General features: G+C 35.6%; 1 protein-coding gene across 1 annotated transcript in view; it reads right to left on the bottom strand.

The window, feature by feature from the left end:
- Nucleotides 1-20,882, bottom strand: part of Cpsf100 (cleavage and polyadenylation specificity factor subunit 2) — a 35,365-nt gene extending 14,483 nt beyond the window's left edge. The window contains exons 1-18 of the mRNA XM_080148990.1: nucleotides 20,692-20,882; nucleotides 20,102-20,195; nucleotides 19,152-19,303; nucleotides 18,633-18,835; nucleotides 8,918-9,055; nucleotides 8,341-8,393; nucleotides 7,926-7,996; nucleotides 7,497-7,564; nucleotides 6,895-6,994; nucleotides 6,584-6,639; nucleotides 6,100-6,220; nucleotides 5,360-5,473; nucleotides 4,714-4,767; nucleotides 4,057-4,100; nucleotides 3,655-3,705; nucleotides 3,092-3,164; nucleotides 1,579-1,674; nucleotides 294-349 (exon numbers count right to left, since the gene is read on the bottom strand). Of these exons, the coding sequence (XP_080005116.1) occupies nucleotides 294-349; nucleotides 1,579-1,674; nucleotides 3,092-3,164; nucleotides 3,655-3,705; nucleotides 4,057-4,100; nucleotides 4,714-4,767; nucleotides 5,360-5,473; nucleotides 6,100-6,220; nucleotides 6,584-6,639; nucleotides 6,895-6,994; nucleotides 7,497-7,564; nucleotides 7,926-7,996; nucleotides 8,341-8,393; nucleotides 8,918-9,055; nucleotides 18,633-18,835; nucleotides 19,152-19,303; nucleotides 20,102-20,195; nucleotides 20,692-20,844 (1,697 nt within the window). The 5' untranslated portion in view covers nucleotides 20,845-20,882. The remainder of the gene's footprint in view (nucleotides 1-293; nucleotides 350-1,578; nucleotides 1,675-3,091; nucleotides 3,165-3,654; nucleotides 3,706-4,056; nucleotides 4,101-4,713; nucleotides 4,768-5,359; nucleotides 5,474-6,099; nucleotides 6,221-6,583; nucleotides 6,640-6,894; nucleotides 6,995-7,496; nucleotides 7,565-7,925; nucleotides 7,997-8,340; nucleotides 8,394-8,917; nucleotides 9,056-18,632; nucleotides 18,836-19,151; nucleotides 19,304-20,101; nucleotides 20,196-20,691) is intronic.
- Between the last annotated feature and the right edge of the window lie 253 nt (nucleotides 20,883-21,135).

The following is a 21,135-nucleotide window of genomic DNA, read 5'->3' on the forward strand; positions in this document are numbered from 1 at the left end:
AATTTGAATGATTGTCTTTTTCCTTAAGATCCCTGAGATTCTAAAAGAATTAACTCATTTTAAAAAATTAAATTTCTTATTTCTTATAGGTATTTTTTTTAATTTAAATGATTACTAAAATAATATTGAGAAAATGCAGGGAGGGAGGGTGCATTGGGCTGTTTTTTTTTTTACAAAGTTTTATAATATCGTTTTTTTATTTGTTTGCTTAACTAACCATCTTTGGGAACTATGATTAACATTTTCCAGATTTTGTTTTTAAGGTAATTAAATTAAACTGGGATAAATAATACCTGCGGGGTCGCATAACTGTCAGGAGTTTGAGAATACTTTCCCCATCTGTACGACCCTTTAATCATAATAACATTTTATTAAGTTCTTTTAAGTGTTGGAGTTGTCGCAGAAAAAAGGTTGGGTGGCAAAAACGTAATCTGACTTATAAATTTGTATTGTGACCTAGTAACACTTATTTTTTAGGAATTGTTTATCAAATCTTTGAAAAATTGTTTAATATACTTTCTTGTTTAATCAGAACAATCTTCCTTATTTTCTTCTCTGGAAAGCGCTCCAAAATGAAAAGGGGAGGGGGCGGATGTGCCACTTTTTGAAACCAAAAGTAAAACTGCGGAGAAACGGCGGCGGAACCGCCGTTTCCCGCTGAATTTTTTTTGCCAAATTAGACAATTCTAAATAATCTGAGATAAACTTTTTTTTCTCATAAAAATTTCCCTTATATTTTCACGTGACACTTGTAATATTTCAAACATGTCAATATTAAAAAAAAATTGCAAGTGTAAAATCTTACAAGTGTCAAGTGAAAATATAAGGGAAATTTTTATGAGAAAAATAAAGTTTATCTCAGATGATTGAAAATTGTCTATTCTGGCGAGAAAAGGCAAACAAAAAATCGGCGGTTCCGCCGCCGTTTCTTCACAGTTCCATAATCTTCTCCACATAAGCAACTGCTGTGCTGAATTTTAGAGCTGTAACTCTTTTATGGGTTGAGATCATGCAGTTTTACTTTTGGTTTCAAAAAGTGGCACATCCGCCCCCCCCCCCCCCCTTGTAAAATCATAGTATAATTCGGTGGGAAATGCAACTAAAAGATTTGCACGCTAAAAATTTACACTCGCACAAAATTATGTAAACTAAGGATTATACCAACTTAGAACCATATGCCCATAACTTCAGCGAATTTTCTGATTTGATGACGCTTTTTGTCTATCATCTTTATGTTTTTGGAAGTAGTTTATAACATCTACTAGCGGCTACGCCCCTAGAAGCCTCTAGGGGATTGGTAGGAGGGGTAAAAGTCGAGCTCATCCCATTTTAAATTTGAGTTTCAATAGAGTTTTAAAAAAAAATATTTTTGGGGGGGAAGGAGGCGAAGACACCCTCTCCAAAAAAGTTTAAAACCTTCCCAGGATCTATAAGAAACTTCACTGTAAAAGAGAACAATATCGGTTCAGCGGTTAGCGAGATCCTTCGGGACAAACAAAAAACGCTTACTACTTTATATAATAGGATGAAAGAACTTAATTAGTTTGGGCAAGATAAAGGGTTGAAATGTTAGTATGCCTCAAAGTCAATGTATTGAACAGTACAACTGATTTTGAAGTTTTGAGTTGTTGAAACACATTTGGTGGGAATTTCTGTTGACTCGTTTTCAGGTTCCTAAAAATGATTGGATATGTAATAAACAGCGTTGTGGAGTTAAAGCCGTTATTTTAGAGTTGCTCCGGCTCCAGAGGTAGCTAAAAAAATATCTCGGAAAAAAGATTTTTATACCTTGTTTAAACCTAATATTTAAACTTCATAATTTGGAAACCCTTTTAAGTGTTTCAAGTCCATTTTTCTCAGAATTTGAACTTTTGATAGATAGAAAGATAGATAGATTATATACCTGGTTCTGAGATGTCCATAGATAGATAGATATATAGATAGACAGACAGATAGATAGATATATAGATGTTTAGATAGATGGATAGTTATATACCTGGATAGATGGATGTTGTGGGGAATGATCCTCTTCTTGACTAGGTACTATAGGTTCTGAGATATTCATAGATAGATAGTTAGATATACAGATAGATAGATATATAGTTAGATAGAATGATAGATAGTAGGAGAGCTATATAGATAGATAGATACCTGGATGGATGGGTGTTGTGGGGAATGATCCTCTTCTTGACTAGGTACTATAGGTTCTGAGATATTCATAGATAGATAGTTAGATATACAGATAGATAGATATATAGTTAGATAGACAGATAGATTGATAGATAGATAGATATATATACCTGAATGGCTGGATGTTGTGATAGATTGATTGATTGATTGATTAGCCATAGTCTCTTAGGGTTTGGACCTAAGTAGTCATGGAGTAGGCTGAGATACTTTTGTATAGCCACTAGGGCTATCAAGCTCCACGTTCAAGCACATTATGACTTGACCCGCTATCTCATGAGAGCTACTCATTATTACCTCACCCTCGCCGAGTATGGCAGGTGTCCCAAATTAAGTCACCGTAATGAATGACGCTCTCCGCAGAGGAGCTTGGGATAAGGGTAGTACTGATATTATGTACTTGACTATTAAGTATCCAAACTTACTCAATAATCCCCTTCTTACACAACCAGGGGAAGTTGCGTGAATGTATTCAACTGAGAAATTCGAGTTGCCACATGGGGACTAGAACTCGAACTCTAATCACCGTAACTCAGTGCGTTACCACTGAGCTACGATGCCCCTAGATAGATAGACAGACAGAAAGATAGATTGATATACAGACAGATTGATAGATAGATACCTGGATGGATGGGTGTTGTGGGGAATGATCTTCTTCTTGACTAGGTACTATAGGTTCTGTGATATCCATAGATAGATAGATATTTAATCAGACAGATAGATAGATAGATATTCAGATAGATAGATACCTGGATGGATGGATGTTGTGGGGAATGATCTTCTTCTTGACTAGGTACTATAGGTTCTGAGATATCCATAGATAGATAGTTAGATATACAGATAAATAGATATATAGTTAGATAGACAGATAGATAGTACGAGAACTATATAGATAGATAGATACCTGGATGGATGGATGTTGTGGGGAATGATCTTCTTCTTGACTAGGTACTATAGGTTCTGAGATATCCATAAAATCCTAACATAGTAAGCATTATTTTAATACCTTATTACATTTAAATAAAAGAATATCATTTTTTTGCTATATAAGGATTATAATGAAAGTTAAACAGCATTAAATTAAACAGCATGAACAAATATGCCAATTTTTATGAGGATGAATTGTGATTAAAATCCTATGATATAAAGTATTAAGGTTTTTGTCTGTAGCCTAAGAATTCTATAACTGCTAATCTGATTGAATTATCCTTCTTAGGGAAGCTTTATATAGGTCCCTGATGGTTTTAAACTATCAAATTTTAAGATTTAGGTCTTGGGGTGGTGTAGGTTATTTTTCTGCCCTTTTTATCCCGTCAAATACAGAGCGTCCAGGTGTAGTAAATCCAAAGATCGGAAATCGCATGCTTTTCATGTAAGATTTATACAATATACATGCATTGGGTATTGGTTTTAGGCTTTTTTCCCTAGGGGCCAGGGGCGAAGCAACAGGTATAAAATAAAGCTTATTCCTCGTATTTAATAAGTTCACCGTATTCATCGTATTTAATTTTCTCCTCCCTACAATTTTTGATCATAGATTTTTAGTTAGTTTTCACTTAAAATAGTACTAAAGATTTTTAGGTTAAGACAATGGACGATAAATTGATATACATCCGTAATTACGGTAAACAAGATTACCCTATCTGTATATTAAAATTATTGATTGAAAAGTTTTATCATTGCTAGTTAGAACCAAAACAATGAATTAAGATTTAATATAAGTATTAAGTAAGTAACCAAAGTTGTTCAATGAGAGAACGCATTAACATCTATAAAACTTTGGGTACCAGTGAAATTTACAGTCCATTATCCCCTCCTTTCTTGCATAGTAAAGAGAAGCTATAATTTAAAACTATGAACAAGCATTGCCTGAATGGAAACATGGGATATCTCGGTTTGTTGGATTTGAAAAATCCTATTTAAAAACATGCATCATAGAAAAAATCAATTATTGAAGACAGAATTGCTAAACTTTTTAAACATTACAATAAGCAGATTATAAATACTTAAGTATAAATAAAGAGGACTATCCAATTCCACAAATGGTGAAACCTAACTTTTTAGTCGATAAAGCAAATATTAAACATAAACCTAGTATATTCACTTAAAAAATACTATGGGTCAATGCTGGAAGATGATTAGAATCACTTGCTCTGGTTCGTGGATAGTCCTCTTTGTACATATATTCGTTGCAAAAATGCATAAAGAAGGATACTTATTTTGTTTACAGTCATACTTACATTTTTAGTACTTGATTATAGATATGCATCGCTAAAAATATTGTACTTAACTTTGTTATCCTAGAAATCATTTTCCAAAAATCAGAAAAATTTTAAATTAGGTAGGTATCAAATCAAATCAACGTTTGTGGAATTGCTACGCTTCCTAAATTGTACCCAACTGTTATAGAAAACATCATGCAAAGTTATATATCGATAGGACAATTCTAACGTGCCTAAACTAACGGTAAGAGTTATCTGTACAGACCATAATTAAAAATGAAATCTATAATTTGATGCATGTTTTTCCTGTTTGATTTTTCTGTTCAGGTTTCATAACAATGTCATGCTTTACTTTACCCTGTTGAAAATAAACAATGAATTCACAATTTAATAAGTTATAAAATAAAAGAGGAAGTCGGTTGTGGCACTTTTTAATATGTAACCACATCTAAAACAAAAAGAACTCAACAAAAAAGACTTAGTTTAGAGAAAATGTTCAGTTGTCATAAGAAAGAAAAGAAAGAGAATTAATATGCAAAAACTCAAAGAAAATCATGAAACCTTTACAACAAAAGATTTATGTCTTTGAAGCATGACTGATCAATGATGATACATAAATTTACCTCTTCTGTAGATTACTTTTAGTGGTTGAAACGTTTAGACACTTAATTTACTGTACCAACCACTTCAAATTACATACAAGCCCACAAAGTTGTCAAGCCAATGAATAAGAATCATTATTTTAAAACTTTGTGGACTAGTGTAATAAACAGCCCAATGTCCCCTCTCTATTTCCCTAGCTATAATCTTTTAAAGATGGAGCGACTTATCAGTTAGTACTATTAGCAGCCTCGACCCTCTCATCTAGGCATGTGAACACAAAAAAGTATCCCAAGATTTAATCACAAAATTGCATACAACCATTGTAATTTTGTGAATCCACTGCACGCCTGGGATCCAGGTTTAGTGATGGACGTGTCCATCTCGTCCTCATCGCTATCGCTAGACTCGTCCAGCGCCTCCTCAACCAGGGAGCTGTGCAGCTTCTTACTAGTCTCCTTCTCCTAGATAGATAGATAATTAGATGGATAGAATTTAACGGGATTGATCATTCCACAATTTTTAGAAAGTTTTTCGTTTGTCCATGAAAGGTTTAAGGCTATTTGGAGTGGAGATACGACACCTATGCTTTGTAGAAAAGTGAAGAAACATAACGTTACCGTATTATAACACTCTAGGTAAATAATAGTTATTTCTCGCATCGTATTATAAACGGCTTTCCGCAGATATAGAATGTACAATTATAAGATTAAAACCATTTTTTTTAGCTCCGAGGTGTCGAAGGCACGGGCTAAAAAACCTGGATTTAATCTTATGATTGTACATTTTTATATTTATAGAAAGCTGGATATAAAACCGATGCTAGACATAGTTTTTTCGTATGGAGGAGAACCAGTTCCTATTCACCGGATTCGAATGAAAACGAGAAAAATCTTGACAGTATGGATTCGAAACAGATTAATATCCGCTATACTGAAAAATCATGTATAGCATGATATTACAGGCAATTTTTACGAATTTTAAAATAAAAAGTCATATGTCAGTAAAAATTAATCCTATAATTTTTCATTTCAATATCAGCGGAAAGCTGTCTATAATACGATGCAATAAATAACTATTCATTACTAACCTTCTTAATGTGTTCTTCGAGTTCAGCTCCAGTTAATTTGACCCTTCTCTTGACGTCCAAGCTTATAACTCTGTCACCACCATTAGCTATTAGATCAGCCCCTAGGGTGCCAGCATCGCATCTTAAAATTAAATCACCGTCAGAGCATTACAGACAGACTGACGGACCAAGAAAATTATATAGTTAATGCTTATTGGTTTTGGGGATCTTCACAAAAAAAATTAGCCGTCAATGTTAAAAAGCAGTCTACAAAAAAAAGTTTCCGATAAATATCAATATAGATAATAAACATAATTCGGAAATTTGCAATAAAAAGAATAATATTTTGTATAGGTAGGTACCTAATGTATAAACGTATTTAAAGTTGAGAGAAGGGGGTGCTACGGTTTCTATATTGTACCTAACTGTCACAGAAATCATTATGCCCTAAATTAGAAAAGCTTTGCTATTGAAAATGATAATAAAATGTACAAAATGATATTACCTTGATGTGAGAATGATGGAATGTTTTGGTATAGAACACCAGTTCATAAACAAATCCCTGTTAATATCGTTTAAAGATGTAATTTCAAGTCAAATATAAAAAAACTAAGAGAGGAAAGTTGTAAATAAAACTGGTAGGTACCCATACTTTTAAAAAGAAGGTATCTTATTTGTTGGCTTAAAAACTTTGGTACTATTATAGACAATATCTTGATTGGTTGGATTAAACTTTCCTTAGGCTGAAATTTTTCAACCAACAATTTCAAGGGGTAATTTTGTCTATCATCACTGCAAGCCAGTATTACATTCTTTCCTAGCGAATCCAGATTCCAGATCATGCATACTGGCCAGCACAACTTTGGGGGCGGGCACTTTGTTCACTTCAGCCAGGGAGTGACACAGCTTCAGATGCCTAGATAGATAAATAGATAGATAGAAAGATAGACAGACAGATAGGCTTTAAGTCATGCATATTAGCCAGAACAACCTTGGGGGCGGGCACCTTGTTCACTTCAGCCAGGGAGTGACACAGCTTTAGATGCCTAGATAGATGTGGGCTACAGTAGAACAGTTACCAATATAACCTACCCTAACCTTTTTTACTCAATTATGGAGATGCTTCGCTTGTAACTTTATGCCTCATCGTCATAAGAACCAATATTTAAAATTAAATTAAATATAAGGATTTTATCAAATAATACAATGTAACTAATGAAAAAAAGCAAAAAAAAATGTTTAAAATATACATTCAGGTACTAATGATTTTGAAATTTTTTCATTGAACCTAATTGATACAAAAACCAATAGGCAAAGTTTGAAATCGATAAGACAACTATAACATTATTCCTAAATAACCTGTACTAGTTATCCGTAGACCGATCCTAAAAATAGTGGAAAATATATGGATGTATTACCTAAATTGGAAAGGATTAGCCTTTCTCTCACCCATCATTTTCATTAGTTTTTCGCTCATCCATTCAATCTGGTTAACATCCATAATTATTAGTTACAATTTGTTACAAGCAGGGAATCTAAGGGGATAAGACAATAACAGACAAATTTTTTTTCATCCCCAATGATGATACACAAAATTAACCCTTCTGTAGATTAAAATTATTGGTTGAAACGTTTAAACAGTCAACTTAAAGAACCAACCATTTAAAAATGAAATAAAGTCCTCAAAGTTGTTATACCAACGAATAGGAAAAGGTAATTATAAAACTTTGGGGACTTTTGCAATGAACAATTAGGTAGTTTTCGTCATTTGTATGATTTATGAAAAAAAATTTCCTCGTTTTTTTCAAAAAATTATACATTAGATATTATAAATTATGGATATTTTCCTGAGATTTAGCAAACTCTACAACGTTGTATGACACATTGTTAAGCAGGGCAAGACTGTACGCCAGCAATCCTACGCATTTTATCCAATTAAGAATCATAAACTAGCGGCTGAGTCCCTAATTTTTATTCCAAAGGGGGAAGGGGGCCGAAATATAGCAAAAAACGATCCAAACATAATTAACAGACTAAAAACTCCCCAGGACCTATACGATCTATCCTAAAAAATGTAGAACTCAAACAGTTCAGTGGTTTGAGAGATCTTTGGTGACAAAAAATACTTTGTATATTAGGAAACTAAGATTTTGATTCCTATAATAGCTCTGTAATGGTCCTGGGCAGGTTTTTGGCTAGTAATTTAATAGATTAGGAACTCTTTGAATGATTTTATATGAATCTTCCATGGATAATGCGAACCTGAATCTTTATTGGACCAAAGTTGATCAACCATGTAGGCTAACTCCAGTACCCTTACAAAATACACAAATAAAGTAAATTTGTCTGTCAGGGATATAAAAGGATTAGACAACGGCCGATAAATTGATGTACATCCATAATGAAAATACGCAAATACTGCAAATCGCTCGACTTAATAAATCAATCAATCAAAGTTCAAAGTCCCCAAATTTGTTGAGCCAACGAATTAGAAATCATTTATCAAACTTTGGGGACTAGTGTAATAAACAGCACAATGTCACATACCTCCCTGATTGTTTGAATTAGTACAGCTACTATTTAACTTAACATTAAATAGGTAGTGTCCTTATGTCTGTCAGTTATCCCCCCATTCCCATCCACCAAATTTACCCCATCCACTCCACTCCTACTGGATGAACTAACTGACCAATAAATTAGGTCTTCATTAGCAAGCTAAGTTTCCCCTGTCAAGATCTCCAATATCCATTTTGATAAGTGCTTTTATTTCGATGCTCACTTCGCCTACATTGTACCTAATCGTCCTAGTCATTTACTTAAGTTTTTTATTTGTGCATGCCTGCCAGCCGTGTCTACACAAACAAGAACATTGCCGTTGCCGCGGAGCGTCGACAAGATGTTGGTCATCAGCTGTTCGTCTCGCTGCCGCCGTTTCGGCTGCTGGTATGACGCATTTAAAGCGTCAGTGATTAACAAACTAAATTGCGGATAATTAAAATATATAGGTATTTGTGATAATTTGAATAAATACATATTTTTGTTATTGTTTAGACTATGCTGTGATGTGACCATAAAAGATCAAATACCTACCTATGGAAGGAGTCCTATATGTTGAAGAGGCCGACGTACATGTGATACAAGAAGGAGGACTCTTCAATATAGTTTTATGATAGCTTAAAAGATCAAATATAAATTCCTGTGTTTTATTTATGTAAAGAATCAATATATGATGTTGCTATTATCTTTATCATTTATTACTTTTGTTTATTATTCTATCCCCGTTACAGAGTGAATATTTCTGGGGTTTTAATTATGCTCAACTGAAGATTTCATGTGTATTTTAGAGAGTGTAAAATGGCATTGATCCTGTCTACCTGATCTGTTGATTACACTGTTGTTTGGGTGAGTTTTAGCTATTTCATTGAATATTTCAATGGTAGCAGCAAGAAGCAAGAGACGATCTACGGCACAGTGTAATTAAAAGTTCAGCTTAGGCATATCAATCACTCTAAAAATTAAAAGATTTGACCAAGTCCAAAAGCAGAGGGGTATTGGCCAAGATCAAAGTTCAGAGGTGTGGCTAAGGTTATGGTAAACTAAAAAAAAATAAAAAACCCCAGAAATAAAAATGGATGGTAATAATTTTGAAAAATCCGGCGCGGTTGGCGGAACCGGGGAAAACGACGGCGAAAAACGTACTGATAATGTTCTTGAGGGAGGATTACAGTCAAAAAGTAGCGATATAATGGATAAAGATCAAACCGGCCGTGTTGACGGCGGCTTGACAGATGATAGTGAGAACAATAATAATAATGGAAGAGTAGAGGGCGGAGGCATCGGTGGGGGTGCAAGGCCTAAAATTTATAATACAGCTCCTTATACGGATAACCCAAATACTTATGAATTTGATGAATTTCGCATGCAAAGATTTCTTGAATTTGAAAGATTTTGCAGACAAAGACCAAATGAGCAGGATCGTTATGATAGACAAAGACCAACTAACTTTAATGACCAAAGACCAAATGAGCAGGATAATTATAACAGACAAAGACCAACTAACTTTAATGACCAAAGACCAAATGAACAGGATAATTATAACAGACAAAAATCAAAAACTAATTATAATGATCAAAGACCAATTAATCATTATGAACCTATTGGACAAAGACCAAATATATATCAAGACTTTCAAGGACATCAACAACGTTCCTATGATGACTATACAAGACAGAGACAGGACGTAGGTAACGAAAGACAGAGTTACAGACAACCTACAGAGAACGACAATTTTAGACAAAGACCATATGATTATTACGACAGTCCGAGAAACAGATACTATGACAACTATGACAAGAAAGGTAGAAACACTGTCCCTGTGCCACTTCTAAATGAGTTTAGTGATTTTAACACTTGGGTATCTTGTGTTAGGGCATGGTCCAACGCAACGGAACTTGCCAAAGATCAACAGGGTTACCTTCTTGCGTCTGAACTGCCGAGAGAATCAGAAAAATATGGTAAAACTCTAAAAGATGATTTTTTTAAAAGCTGTCCTGCAACGGAACTAATAAACAATGAATCCGGTATTGAACGTGTAATAAATTTCCTAAAAACGCGCGTATTTATAGATGAAGAAAAAGAACTATTCGAAACAAAGCGTCAAATGACCAATATTAAGCGCCGTAAAAACCAAGATATCAATCAGTTTCTCATCGAATTTGAGAACATTAATGAAAAGGCCAAACAGTTAGATATCAACATAAAAAATGATAAACTTTTAGCATTAACTTTATTTGAATGTGCAAACTTAGATAATACAGAAGAAACCGTAATACGTGGCGTATGCAATTTTTTGGCGCAAGATGGCAAACGGTACGAAACCGTTAAACGAAAATTACGTGAAGTCTGTTCGAAATTAAATGACAAAAATGACAGAATTAATGAGGAAATAAACCTTACTCAAAATTCTAACGGAGAAGACGACATTTCGAGTCGTATCGAAGAAGTATACATATCCAGAGGTTGGAAACCACCAACTCATTATCAACGATACCAAAACTCATCATATAAGAACCCACGAGACCAAAATAGGAAAACATGGAATAAAAACAGTGGAAATAACACAAAAACCGGTAATTTCTCTCAATTAAGAACGAAAAAGAGAAATCCTTTGGGCCCAGATGGAAAACCAATGAGATGCAAACTCTGTGACTCAACCACACACTTTATGGCAGATTGTCCTGATTCCGTTGAAAACACGAAAAGGAACGACCATAAAGGGAATAGACAAGGAAAATATGAGAAAGTGTATCTAACCAGAGTAAATGAACAAGGTATAGAGGAAGAAAAAGAGTTATTAATGGAAAGAACAGATGAAGAAAGTGGGGAAGAAAGTGTTAACTGTACTGTGCTTTGTTCTGACAACAAAGAAGAACTGAACAATTTTACAGCTGAGGCCATAAACATGGCTGCCCTGGACACCTGCTGCACTGCAAGTGTGACAGGAGAGAAATGGATGAGAGTATATCTACAAACATTACCAGAAGATTTGAAACAGAATGTACAAGGACCTATTGAATCAAAGAGAACCTTTATCTTCGGAAATCAAGGACGACTAAAATCAAAGGCCAAATATACCATTCCAGTAAAGATTGGAGGGGAATACAATGAAATCACTATTGATGTCATTAGCTCCGATATTCCTTTACTCCTCTCCAAAGCTGAAATGAAAAGGTTAGGAATAACTTTGGACATGAGAAATGATAAGGGGTCTATTAATGGCAAACCTCTTGACCTGCACACAACATCAGCTGGTCACTACATAGTTGACCTTCTGCAAAAGAATGAAGCACTAGATGAAGTCAATATCACTGAATTAGAAACAGATGATGAAAAAGAACAAATTAAGAGATTGGATAAGATCCATAAACAATTTGGTCATAGACCGAAGAAAGTGCTTGTTCAAATTATCAAAGATGCAGGGAAATGGAATGAAAAGTTTGACCCTATGATAGATAAGATCATGGAAAAATGTGAAGGATGTCTATTGCGCAGGAGAGTACCAGACAAACCTGCAGTTGCAGCACCACTATCCAGTGACTTTGGACAGGTGTTGACCATTGATCTGAAAGTATGGAACTTTCACAAGGGCATCTACATTCTGTACATGATTGATCATTTCACGAGATTTCAAGTAGCAACAGTTGTCAGAAACAAAGAACCGGAGACAATCATAAAGGCCATCACCACAAAATGGCTACCTATCTTTGGTAAAGTTGACAAGATTCTTAGTGACAATGGAACAGAGTTCTCAAACGAAAGCATGCTTGAGGTGGCAAGCGCGTTAAACATCCAGCTTCTGACTACAGGGGCACACAGCCCCTGGCAGAACAGATTAAATGAGAGAAATCATCATATTACAGACAACATAGTTAGGTCAAATATGAAAGAATATCCTAATATGTCACTGGAGGTCGCTCTAGCATGGGCTATAACAGCTATAAACTCCTTGTCAAATGTGAGAGGATTCTCCCCTTATCAGCTTGTGTTTGGGAGGCAAATCAAGCTTCCAAACATTCTGGATGATCCCCCGCCAGCCTGGGAAGAGCCAGAAAAGAGCAAATCACTCTTAGAAACACTTGAAGCCCTGCATGCTGCAAGGAAAAGCTTCATAGAATCAGAAAGAAGGGAGAGAATAAGAAAAGCACTAAAGGCAAAGATAAGGATTGCAGACAAAGTCTATGAAAATGGAGACATTGTGTACTTTCACAAGGAGGGAGAAGACAAATGGAGAGGACCAGCCAAGGTGGTCTTCCAAGACAGCAAGGTGATATTCATCAGATTAGGAGCCTCATACTACAGAGTTAGTGCTAATAGACTGCTCAAAGCAGGAACTGAGTTGGCCAAACAGATCAAAGCCAAGGAGGTCATAGAATCACCTGTCTCAGAGAATGAGGGAAATGACAGAACTGAGAGCACTAACAAAGATGATACTAAAAAAGACAACAATGAGGAGAAAAGCAGACAAACTCAACTTGATGAAACCCTAAATGAGCATGAACAATGGATACAACAACGAATGGATGAGCTACAGATTGACAGGCTGAATAGAACTGACAAAGAACAAACAGGAGACAACTCTTCAAATGAACAGCTAGAAGAACCAATGATAACTGACAATGATACGAATAAAGATCATGTTGTTGAATCACAACAAGACCTACATGAACAGCCAGAAGAACCAACAACAGCTGACAGCGATACAAACAAAGGTAATGTTGTTGAATCACAACAAAATTTAGACAACAGCAAGAACAGGACCATTGAGAATGCAGCAAAAACTCGAAAAGACAGTATAAGCAAAGGCAAGAAAAGAAAGAAAGTCAATCAAAGACCAGCACCAGCTTTCAATGAAGATGGTACGATTCAGAATGCGAACCAAGTGCTCAAAAGGAAAGACAGAATTGAAATTTTCGAAAATGGAAAGTGGGAAAAAGGGTCCATACTGAGTCATGGTGGAAAAGTTGGAGGTAGAAATGCTGGCTGGTTCAACATAGAATTAGACAATGGAGATGTATTCCATGATGAAGTATCCAAACGCCAGATAAGATATGAAGAAAAAGAGGTGCAAGAAGAAGATGAAGTATTTTTCATCATCAAGTTAGACTCTGGAAAGAAGATGGAGGTAAACAAAATAAATGACAGAAAAATAAGACTTGAGGATGAGGAAGAAGCAGTTTTATTGACTTTACCTGAAGAAATTCTGGCGGTAATGATTCCCAAAGAACAAAGGAACACACCAGAGGTGATGCAGGCAAAGTTTGACGAACTCAACAAGTTGAAAGCTTTTGACACCTTTGAAGAAGTAGATGATGTAGGTCAAGAAAGGATAACTACAGTATGGGTTCTGACTGAAAAAGGTGATCAAAAAAGAGCAAGACTAACAGCTAGAGGCTTTCAGGAAACTGGAGAATTCCCAACTGACAGCCCTACTGTGCAAAAAGGATCAGTTAGGCTGATATTGGCTCTGGCAGCAACCAACAGTTGGACTCTGAAGACGGTTGATATTTCAAGTGCCTTTTTACAGGGTGACAAAATGGACAGAGAAGTGTTTGTTAAACCTCCAAAGGAGGCAAATGCTTTAGACAAGCTGTGGAGGCTAAACAGATGCCTATACGGACTGAAAGATGCCAGCCGTAAATGGTATTTCAAAGTACTAAACAAGCTCAAAGACAAAGGTTTTCAAAAGTCTTGTATGGATAAAGGCCTGTTCTTTTTGATAAAAGATGGTGTACTGATTGGAGTTGTAGGTATTCATGTTGATGACTTTCTTCAAGCTGGAACACCTGAATTCGAGAGGATTATGGAGGAAGTAATCAAAGAGTTCAAAGTGGGCAAGATGGAGTCTGGAGAATTCATGTATACAGGCTACTACATGAAGCAAGCAGCAGATGGTATAACCTTTCACCAAAACAAGTACGTGAAAGATGCAAAGATTCCACAACTTGATGTAAAAAGCATGAAAGACAAGCAGAGAGATATGACACAGGATGAGTTGACTCAGTTGAGGCAGATAACAGGTATGATCAACTGGGCAGCTAGAGCAACAAGGCCAGATATTGCTTTTGATGCTCTAGAACTTTCCACAAAGTTCAAAGGAGGGAAAGTAGAGGATCTGGCAAGAGCTCAAAGTGTAGCCCTAAAAATGAAGAAAGCTGAAGTGACAGTAAAAGTGTCAAACCTACTGAGTTGGGAAGATTGTCAAATCTGGGTATTCACAGACGCAGCTTTCAGAAACTTGAACCAGAAAGTTGATAGCTGTGGTGGTTATATTGTGTTTTTAGTCAATATCAACACTGGACATAGTGCTGTTATTGAATGGAAGACAAACAAGCTCAAGCGCAAAGTCCACAGCACGTTAGGGGCAGAAACCCAGATTCTTTACAATGGCATAGATGCTGCGTTAGGCTTCAAAACACAGATCAAAGAAATGACAAAAGGAGTAGTGGATCTGAAAGTGAGGGCTATCACTGACAACATGTCAGCAAAAATTGCTGTATACTCTGAATCAGACGTTTCAGAAAGAATGCTCAGAGCTGATATAGCAATCATCAAAGACATGATTGATGATGGAAGAATCCTAGAAGTTTGCTGGGTTGCTGGAAAGGAGATGTTAGCTGACATACTAACTAAACGTGGTGTCATCAAGGTTCCCTTGCTAGAAGCTCTGGAAACTGGGAAACTGAGTAAAAATACTCTGAAAGCGGTCTTAAATAGAGATTAAAGACCAAACACAATCCTTGTAAATATGTACATAACACATTCATTAAAAATTAACAAAAGAACAAACATTATTTTCTTTGATTTATTTAATGCACATTCCCTTGAAGGTTGATAATGGTAAAGAAAAGTCATGATGAGTTGGCAGATTCGTAAAGTAAGCAATTATCGGAACACAGAAATCAGAACGCGGCATTTTGTCCGCATTTCACAGCGATCCCGCGAACCCGGCAAGAAAAATCAAGTGAAACATAATTTTTGTAGCGGACGTGGCTTAATTACTGCAATTTTTTATTAAAAAACGAAGTTAAAACACAAAAGTCATACGAAAAATAGGATCCCCACAGTTTAAAAAGGTCAAAGTTCATCTTACATTATCCAATTATATCAAAGTATTGGAATACATCCCTTCGTAGCCTTGTGAGAAATTACAAACAAGTTTTTCTATTTTTTGATGTACAATTTCTTTCTTTCAGATAAACAAGTTTTTTATTCTGAACCGTAATGGCAAGTAATGCGCAAGATATTGTCTTTGCATACCATTCAATGCCACAGCGCATTTTTGATGAAGAAAAAACCAGAATCAAATGGTTTTCTCTATGGAACTATGATTTAAAGACCACTACAAAGACCATCAAACAGGCAGTAGCTGACCAATCCCAGGCCAAAAATATTGTGGTCTCAGCATACCAGAAGTATGCCGGCACGCTAGACAACGAGGTAATTTTGGATAACATTCTCGAAATTCTTGAAGTCTGGAGGAAGCAAACAAAGAACAAAATTCTGTTCGGAACGTGTCTTTTCGAACCTGAGTTCTCGCATGTGTGGGACAAAGTGGCCAAACTAAATGATGGGATAAGATTGTACAATTTGTGCATGGGAATGTCCCCTTTGAACCTGCACAAAATGGCCATGACAACAATTTCAGAAACCGATTTTTCGTTGAGGACAAAGCCAGGTTGCTATGCTGACTTCCAAGCAGGGTTGGGGGTGGGTAAATACCCATCCTTGGAAATGCTGATTAGACTCAAAGGACATTTAATCACTGTTTTTGATCATGCTTTCACAGGTAAAAAGGATCCAGATGGGGCGATGGTTAAGTCTGTTAGAATCAAGATTCCCCCTCCTTTGGCTGCAACACCAGGCTATATGATCAACCCGTTTTTCAAGCAGTGTCTCCAGGATAGGAATCTTGTCAGTAGGAATGACGAAGAGGTATTGGCTGAAAGATTAACTTTCAGTGAGTGGAAACCCACTGGTTGGAGGCACTGGGACATGTACAAGTACGGGCATATGGAGACTAAGGAGGATAGGGAGGCTGCCCTGCAGTATCTCTTGGAGGAAATCCTTCAATCCTCCCCAAGACCAACATGGGGACAGGAGGATGAGGTGATGGAAAACTTGGTCATCGAGGTTGATAATGATGTTTGTGATGAACAGACAGCAAACGAGGATGAGGAGAGAGTTGTGCGGGCTGCTGATGAATCCAGTGACAGCGATTCCAGTGGGAGTGATTCCAGTGATTCTTCAGATTCTTCAGATTCTTCAGATTCTTCAGATGAGGATGATTCTTCAAAAGGAGAGAAAGAAAAAGAACAAAGAAATTCTAATGAGAATCAGCAATTATTGGCAGAGTATAAAAGGGCAGCTGAAGTAAACGAAGAATTGGCGAATCAATATAAGCAAGAATTGAACATCATGAAAGTTCAGGTGCAAGAACAAAAGGCAGCTGCCAGAGAATGGCGTAAACAGGCAGGAGAGGCTGAACGTGCTAGAAAGGAAGTTTTTGCGTCTAATAAATCTTTGGAACGGCAAGTATCAGTGCTGGAGGAACAAGTAAATAGAATGAGGAAGGAGTACAAATTTCTACGTGGTTTATATGAGGATGGAAGCAGCAGAAAGGTCACTGGTCGTCGTTATGCTAGGGAGGAAGATTGGGTCATGGAGGATTCAAAATAAGTCTTCATAAGTCATTAAAGTGTCTACACGGTCAGATGAGTTATTTAAGATAAAGCTCAAATGTATTTTTGTGAATATTTGGATTAGTGACAAAAAGAACAAAAGAAAGATTAAACTATAATTAATGTGATAATTTGAATAAATACATATTTTTGTTATTGTTTAGACTATGCTGTGATGTGACCATAAAAGATCAAATACCTACCTATGGAAGGAGTCCTATATGTTGAAGAGGCCGACGTACATGTGATACAAGAAGGAGGACTCTTCAATATAGTTTTATGATAGCTTAAAAGATCAAATATAAATTCCTGTGTTTTATTTATGTAAAGAATCAATATATGATGTTGCTATTATCTTTATCATTTATTACTTTTGTTTATTATTCTATCCCCGTTACAGAGTGAATATTTCTGGGGTTTTAATTATGCTCAACTGAAGATTTCATGTGTATTTTAGAGAGTGTAAAATGGCATTGATCCTGTCTACCTGATCTGTTGATTACACTGTTGTTTGGGTGAGTTTTAGCTATTTCATTGAATATTTCAGTATTTGAGAAAAAGGATGTGGCATATGTAGAAAAGCTTATTCACTCTAATTTTAGGACAGTCAATTACAACAGCTCTATTTTACTTACTTTATTGATAACAATTACAGATAGGCCATAGTAAAAATCACTTCTTGGATCTTGTGAAACACGCAGCGGTCTAAAATAAAAATAACCCCCTTCCAAGTCCTTTACTCTATCCCCCTCCCCTCATACTGGATGAAAGAACTGTCCAAAAAGTGATGTCCAATCTTCCCCTGTATTGTAAACTAAGTGCAAAAAAAACTGTGCATTTTTATTGGTTATTGGTTTTTTTGTGATTTCTCTTGGGAGGGTGGTGGTACCCTCCCCCAAAATAGTTATAAACCTTCCTGGGACCTTAGAGAAGCTACCCTGTTAAGGAGAACCCCCTCGGTTCAGCGGTTAGCGAGATCCTTCGGTACAGACACACAGACAAACACACATCCTGTTACTTTATCATAAGGATTATCAATATTTCTTAAAATAAATAAATCGAAGATCTTAAGAAAATGGCATTTCAATTGATGTCTCCGATGGTTATACCTAATCATAATTTCCCTTTCTGTAGATCAAAATTGATTGAAAAGTTTTAACACAGTTTTTAACCATCCCAATCGAAATTAAATAAAAGTACCCAAAAGTAAAAGTAAAACATTGGGTACCAGTGTAATTTCATTCCATTGTCTCCTCCCTCCCGGAAAAAAAACAGTATGGGTAGGTACTGATTAAAAGTTTTATCAATTATCCGTTCCTTGGACGCAGAACTCTATCAAGCTCGCAGCCGTTCAAATGCCGTTCTTTCTTGTGGTTGTAGTCAACGGCGTAGATAATATCCTCCTCGCCGTCTTTAACGATCTTCCAGATGGTGCCGCCGATCATGTGACCGGCGGGCAGCGGCGTGATAACGATACCCTCGCCCTTACCACGTAGGCTCACCGACTGATTGTATTTCAACTGAAAATAAAAATTATCAATAAAACATTTAAGAAAAGCAAAATTTAACATAAGATTTCGAGCTAGAAAAAATGTACTTTTTTTGGAAGTTGTTTCTCTTATAAAAAAGTCATCTGTCATTTAGTAAAAATGTATTTTACGAGTAAAAATTATGATTTATATACAGAAGTTAAAGCAATTATTTTGGGAAATGTCGCATTGGATTTTTTAATCTATATTTTAAAACAAATCTAAAAAATTTAAGTTTTAGGAAGTATCATTTGTTTAAACGAACAGGTTTACAGAAAATCAGCGCTAATATAAACCTAAATCGAACCTGAGTAATTTTATCAAAAGCCACGTCAACTTCATCCAATGTATAATAGCTGAAATCCTCAACGTTTTGAAATGATTGGTAGGTATCATATAGAAACATCTGCCCCATTTTATACACAGGTACTGTAGCGTAGATAGGACAGTTGATACCAAAATTTCCTGTTTTTATCATTATGACTTCATACAATGTCAAAATAAATATTATGTGATTATTAAAATCAGCGTTTCGAAGCCGGAGCCGGGAGCAGCAACATTTTTGGTGGAGCCGGAGCCGTATTTTTCGTTAAAACGGCTCCGGCTCCAGATTAGCTAAAAATGATTTTTTAAAGTAATATTATAATTTGGCAACGGTCTATTTCTATATAATAAACTGAAAAACTATTGTTACTTAACAAATAGACACACATCCTTCTACTTTTATATATGTAGCTTTAATCAAATAGCAAAATATTTTATATAATTTATTTTATTTGATCAAATTCAATAATGAACAAACATTGATATATTAATTTTAAGGTAGGAGCCGGAGCCGCATTAAAATTATACGGCTCCGAAACGCTGATTAAAATGAGAAAAAGGGAATTTTTTCTGTTGCAAAAGTTCTCTAAAATGCATAGAAAAATAGGTTTACAAAGTAGAAAAAACCTTGCCAAACGAAAATATTTTGTAGTTGTATGTTCATTGTTCTCAAACCCTTTTTTTCCTGTTATAAAAGCATGAGAATGTCTGTGTGTCTACCGAAGGATCTTAATAAACACTGCACCGATATGACTACCCTATTCAGGAAAGTTTCTAATATGTTCAAGAAAACAATATCTCTTCCAAAAATTTATAAGGTATTGAATTTTTCTTTTAGAAAATAAAATTTGAGGTGGTGGTTGAACCCTCAACTCACTTTTTAGAGGCCTCAAGGGGAGTGGTCAATAGTCACGTGTCTTAGATAGTCATAATAATTTCCTATGAGGTAGGGTAGAGCTCCGATATGTAGCTGATCCGGATATGATAACAATATTGCATCTATTTTACCAGCTATCTTTTCAATCTCCTGCAAACCAGATTCGTTCATATATGAGTAGGTTTCAATTTGAAAAAAAATATTTTATGTTGGAATTATGCAGTTGTAGGGAAACTCTCAATGATTAGAATTGAGAAGGCTTGAATAAAGCGAAATATATATTTTACAGTTTATTGGGGGAATAGTGCAAATTTTTGGTCAATTGGATCATCTCTGCTTGTTGTATGGAACTAAGGTGACAAGTTCGATTCTCGACTCAAGTAGCATCATTACATAAACATAAAAACATAAATAAAAACATTTATTTAGTGACAGACTACCGATTTGTTGTATCCACTGCTAATATGTCAGATACATGACATTAATAGCAAGTAATTGGGGAATGCTTATGCCCTCATTATGGTTCAGCTTTCAAAAAATTAAAAAGGTGAAATTAAATGGTCGGCTTTCTTTAATGATAGGTATGAAAATTAAAATCTTTAGGTAATACTTTTTTATTATGCCTTAATAACGAATCTAATTTTGCCTGAATGTATGTCATAGTGAATTTTGAGTCCCAGCCGCAGTCCAGCAGGATATGGAACCCGTCCACATTGAGCAGGTAACAATGAGGACTTAATTCGCTCCCCTCCGTACCCGCGCCCCCACTCAATGGGGTCATACGGATAATGGAGGTCATTTTCAAGCTTCAAGATTCACGATTTTTGTTGGAGTTTACTTTCTGAAATATGAATAATATAAAATTTCAGGGATCTAAAGAGATTAGAAAATTTGATGTAATTCTCCAATAATAATACACAAAAATACCCCTTCTGTAGATTACAAATAATGATTGAAACGTTTTGACACTCAACTTAATGAACCTACCAAATACAATCACATAAAGTCCCCAAAGTTATTAGGCAAATGAATGAGAAAACGAAACAGCCAAATGTCTCCTCCCTTAATGATAAAATGTACGTTTTATAAA

Source organism: Acartia tonsa, chromosome 14, assembly GCF_053477335.1.
Source record: "Acartia tonsa isolate MP-2025a chromosome 14, ASM5347733v1, whole genome shotgun sequence".
Classification (NCBI taxonomy): domain Eukaryota; kingdom Metazoa; phylum Arthropoda; class Copepoda; order Calanoida; family Acartiidae; genus Acartia; species Acartia tonsa.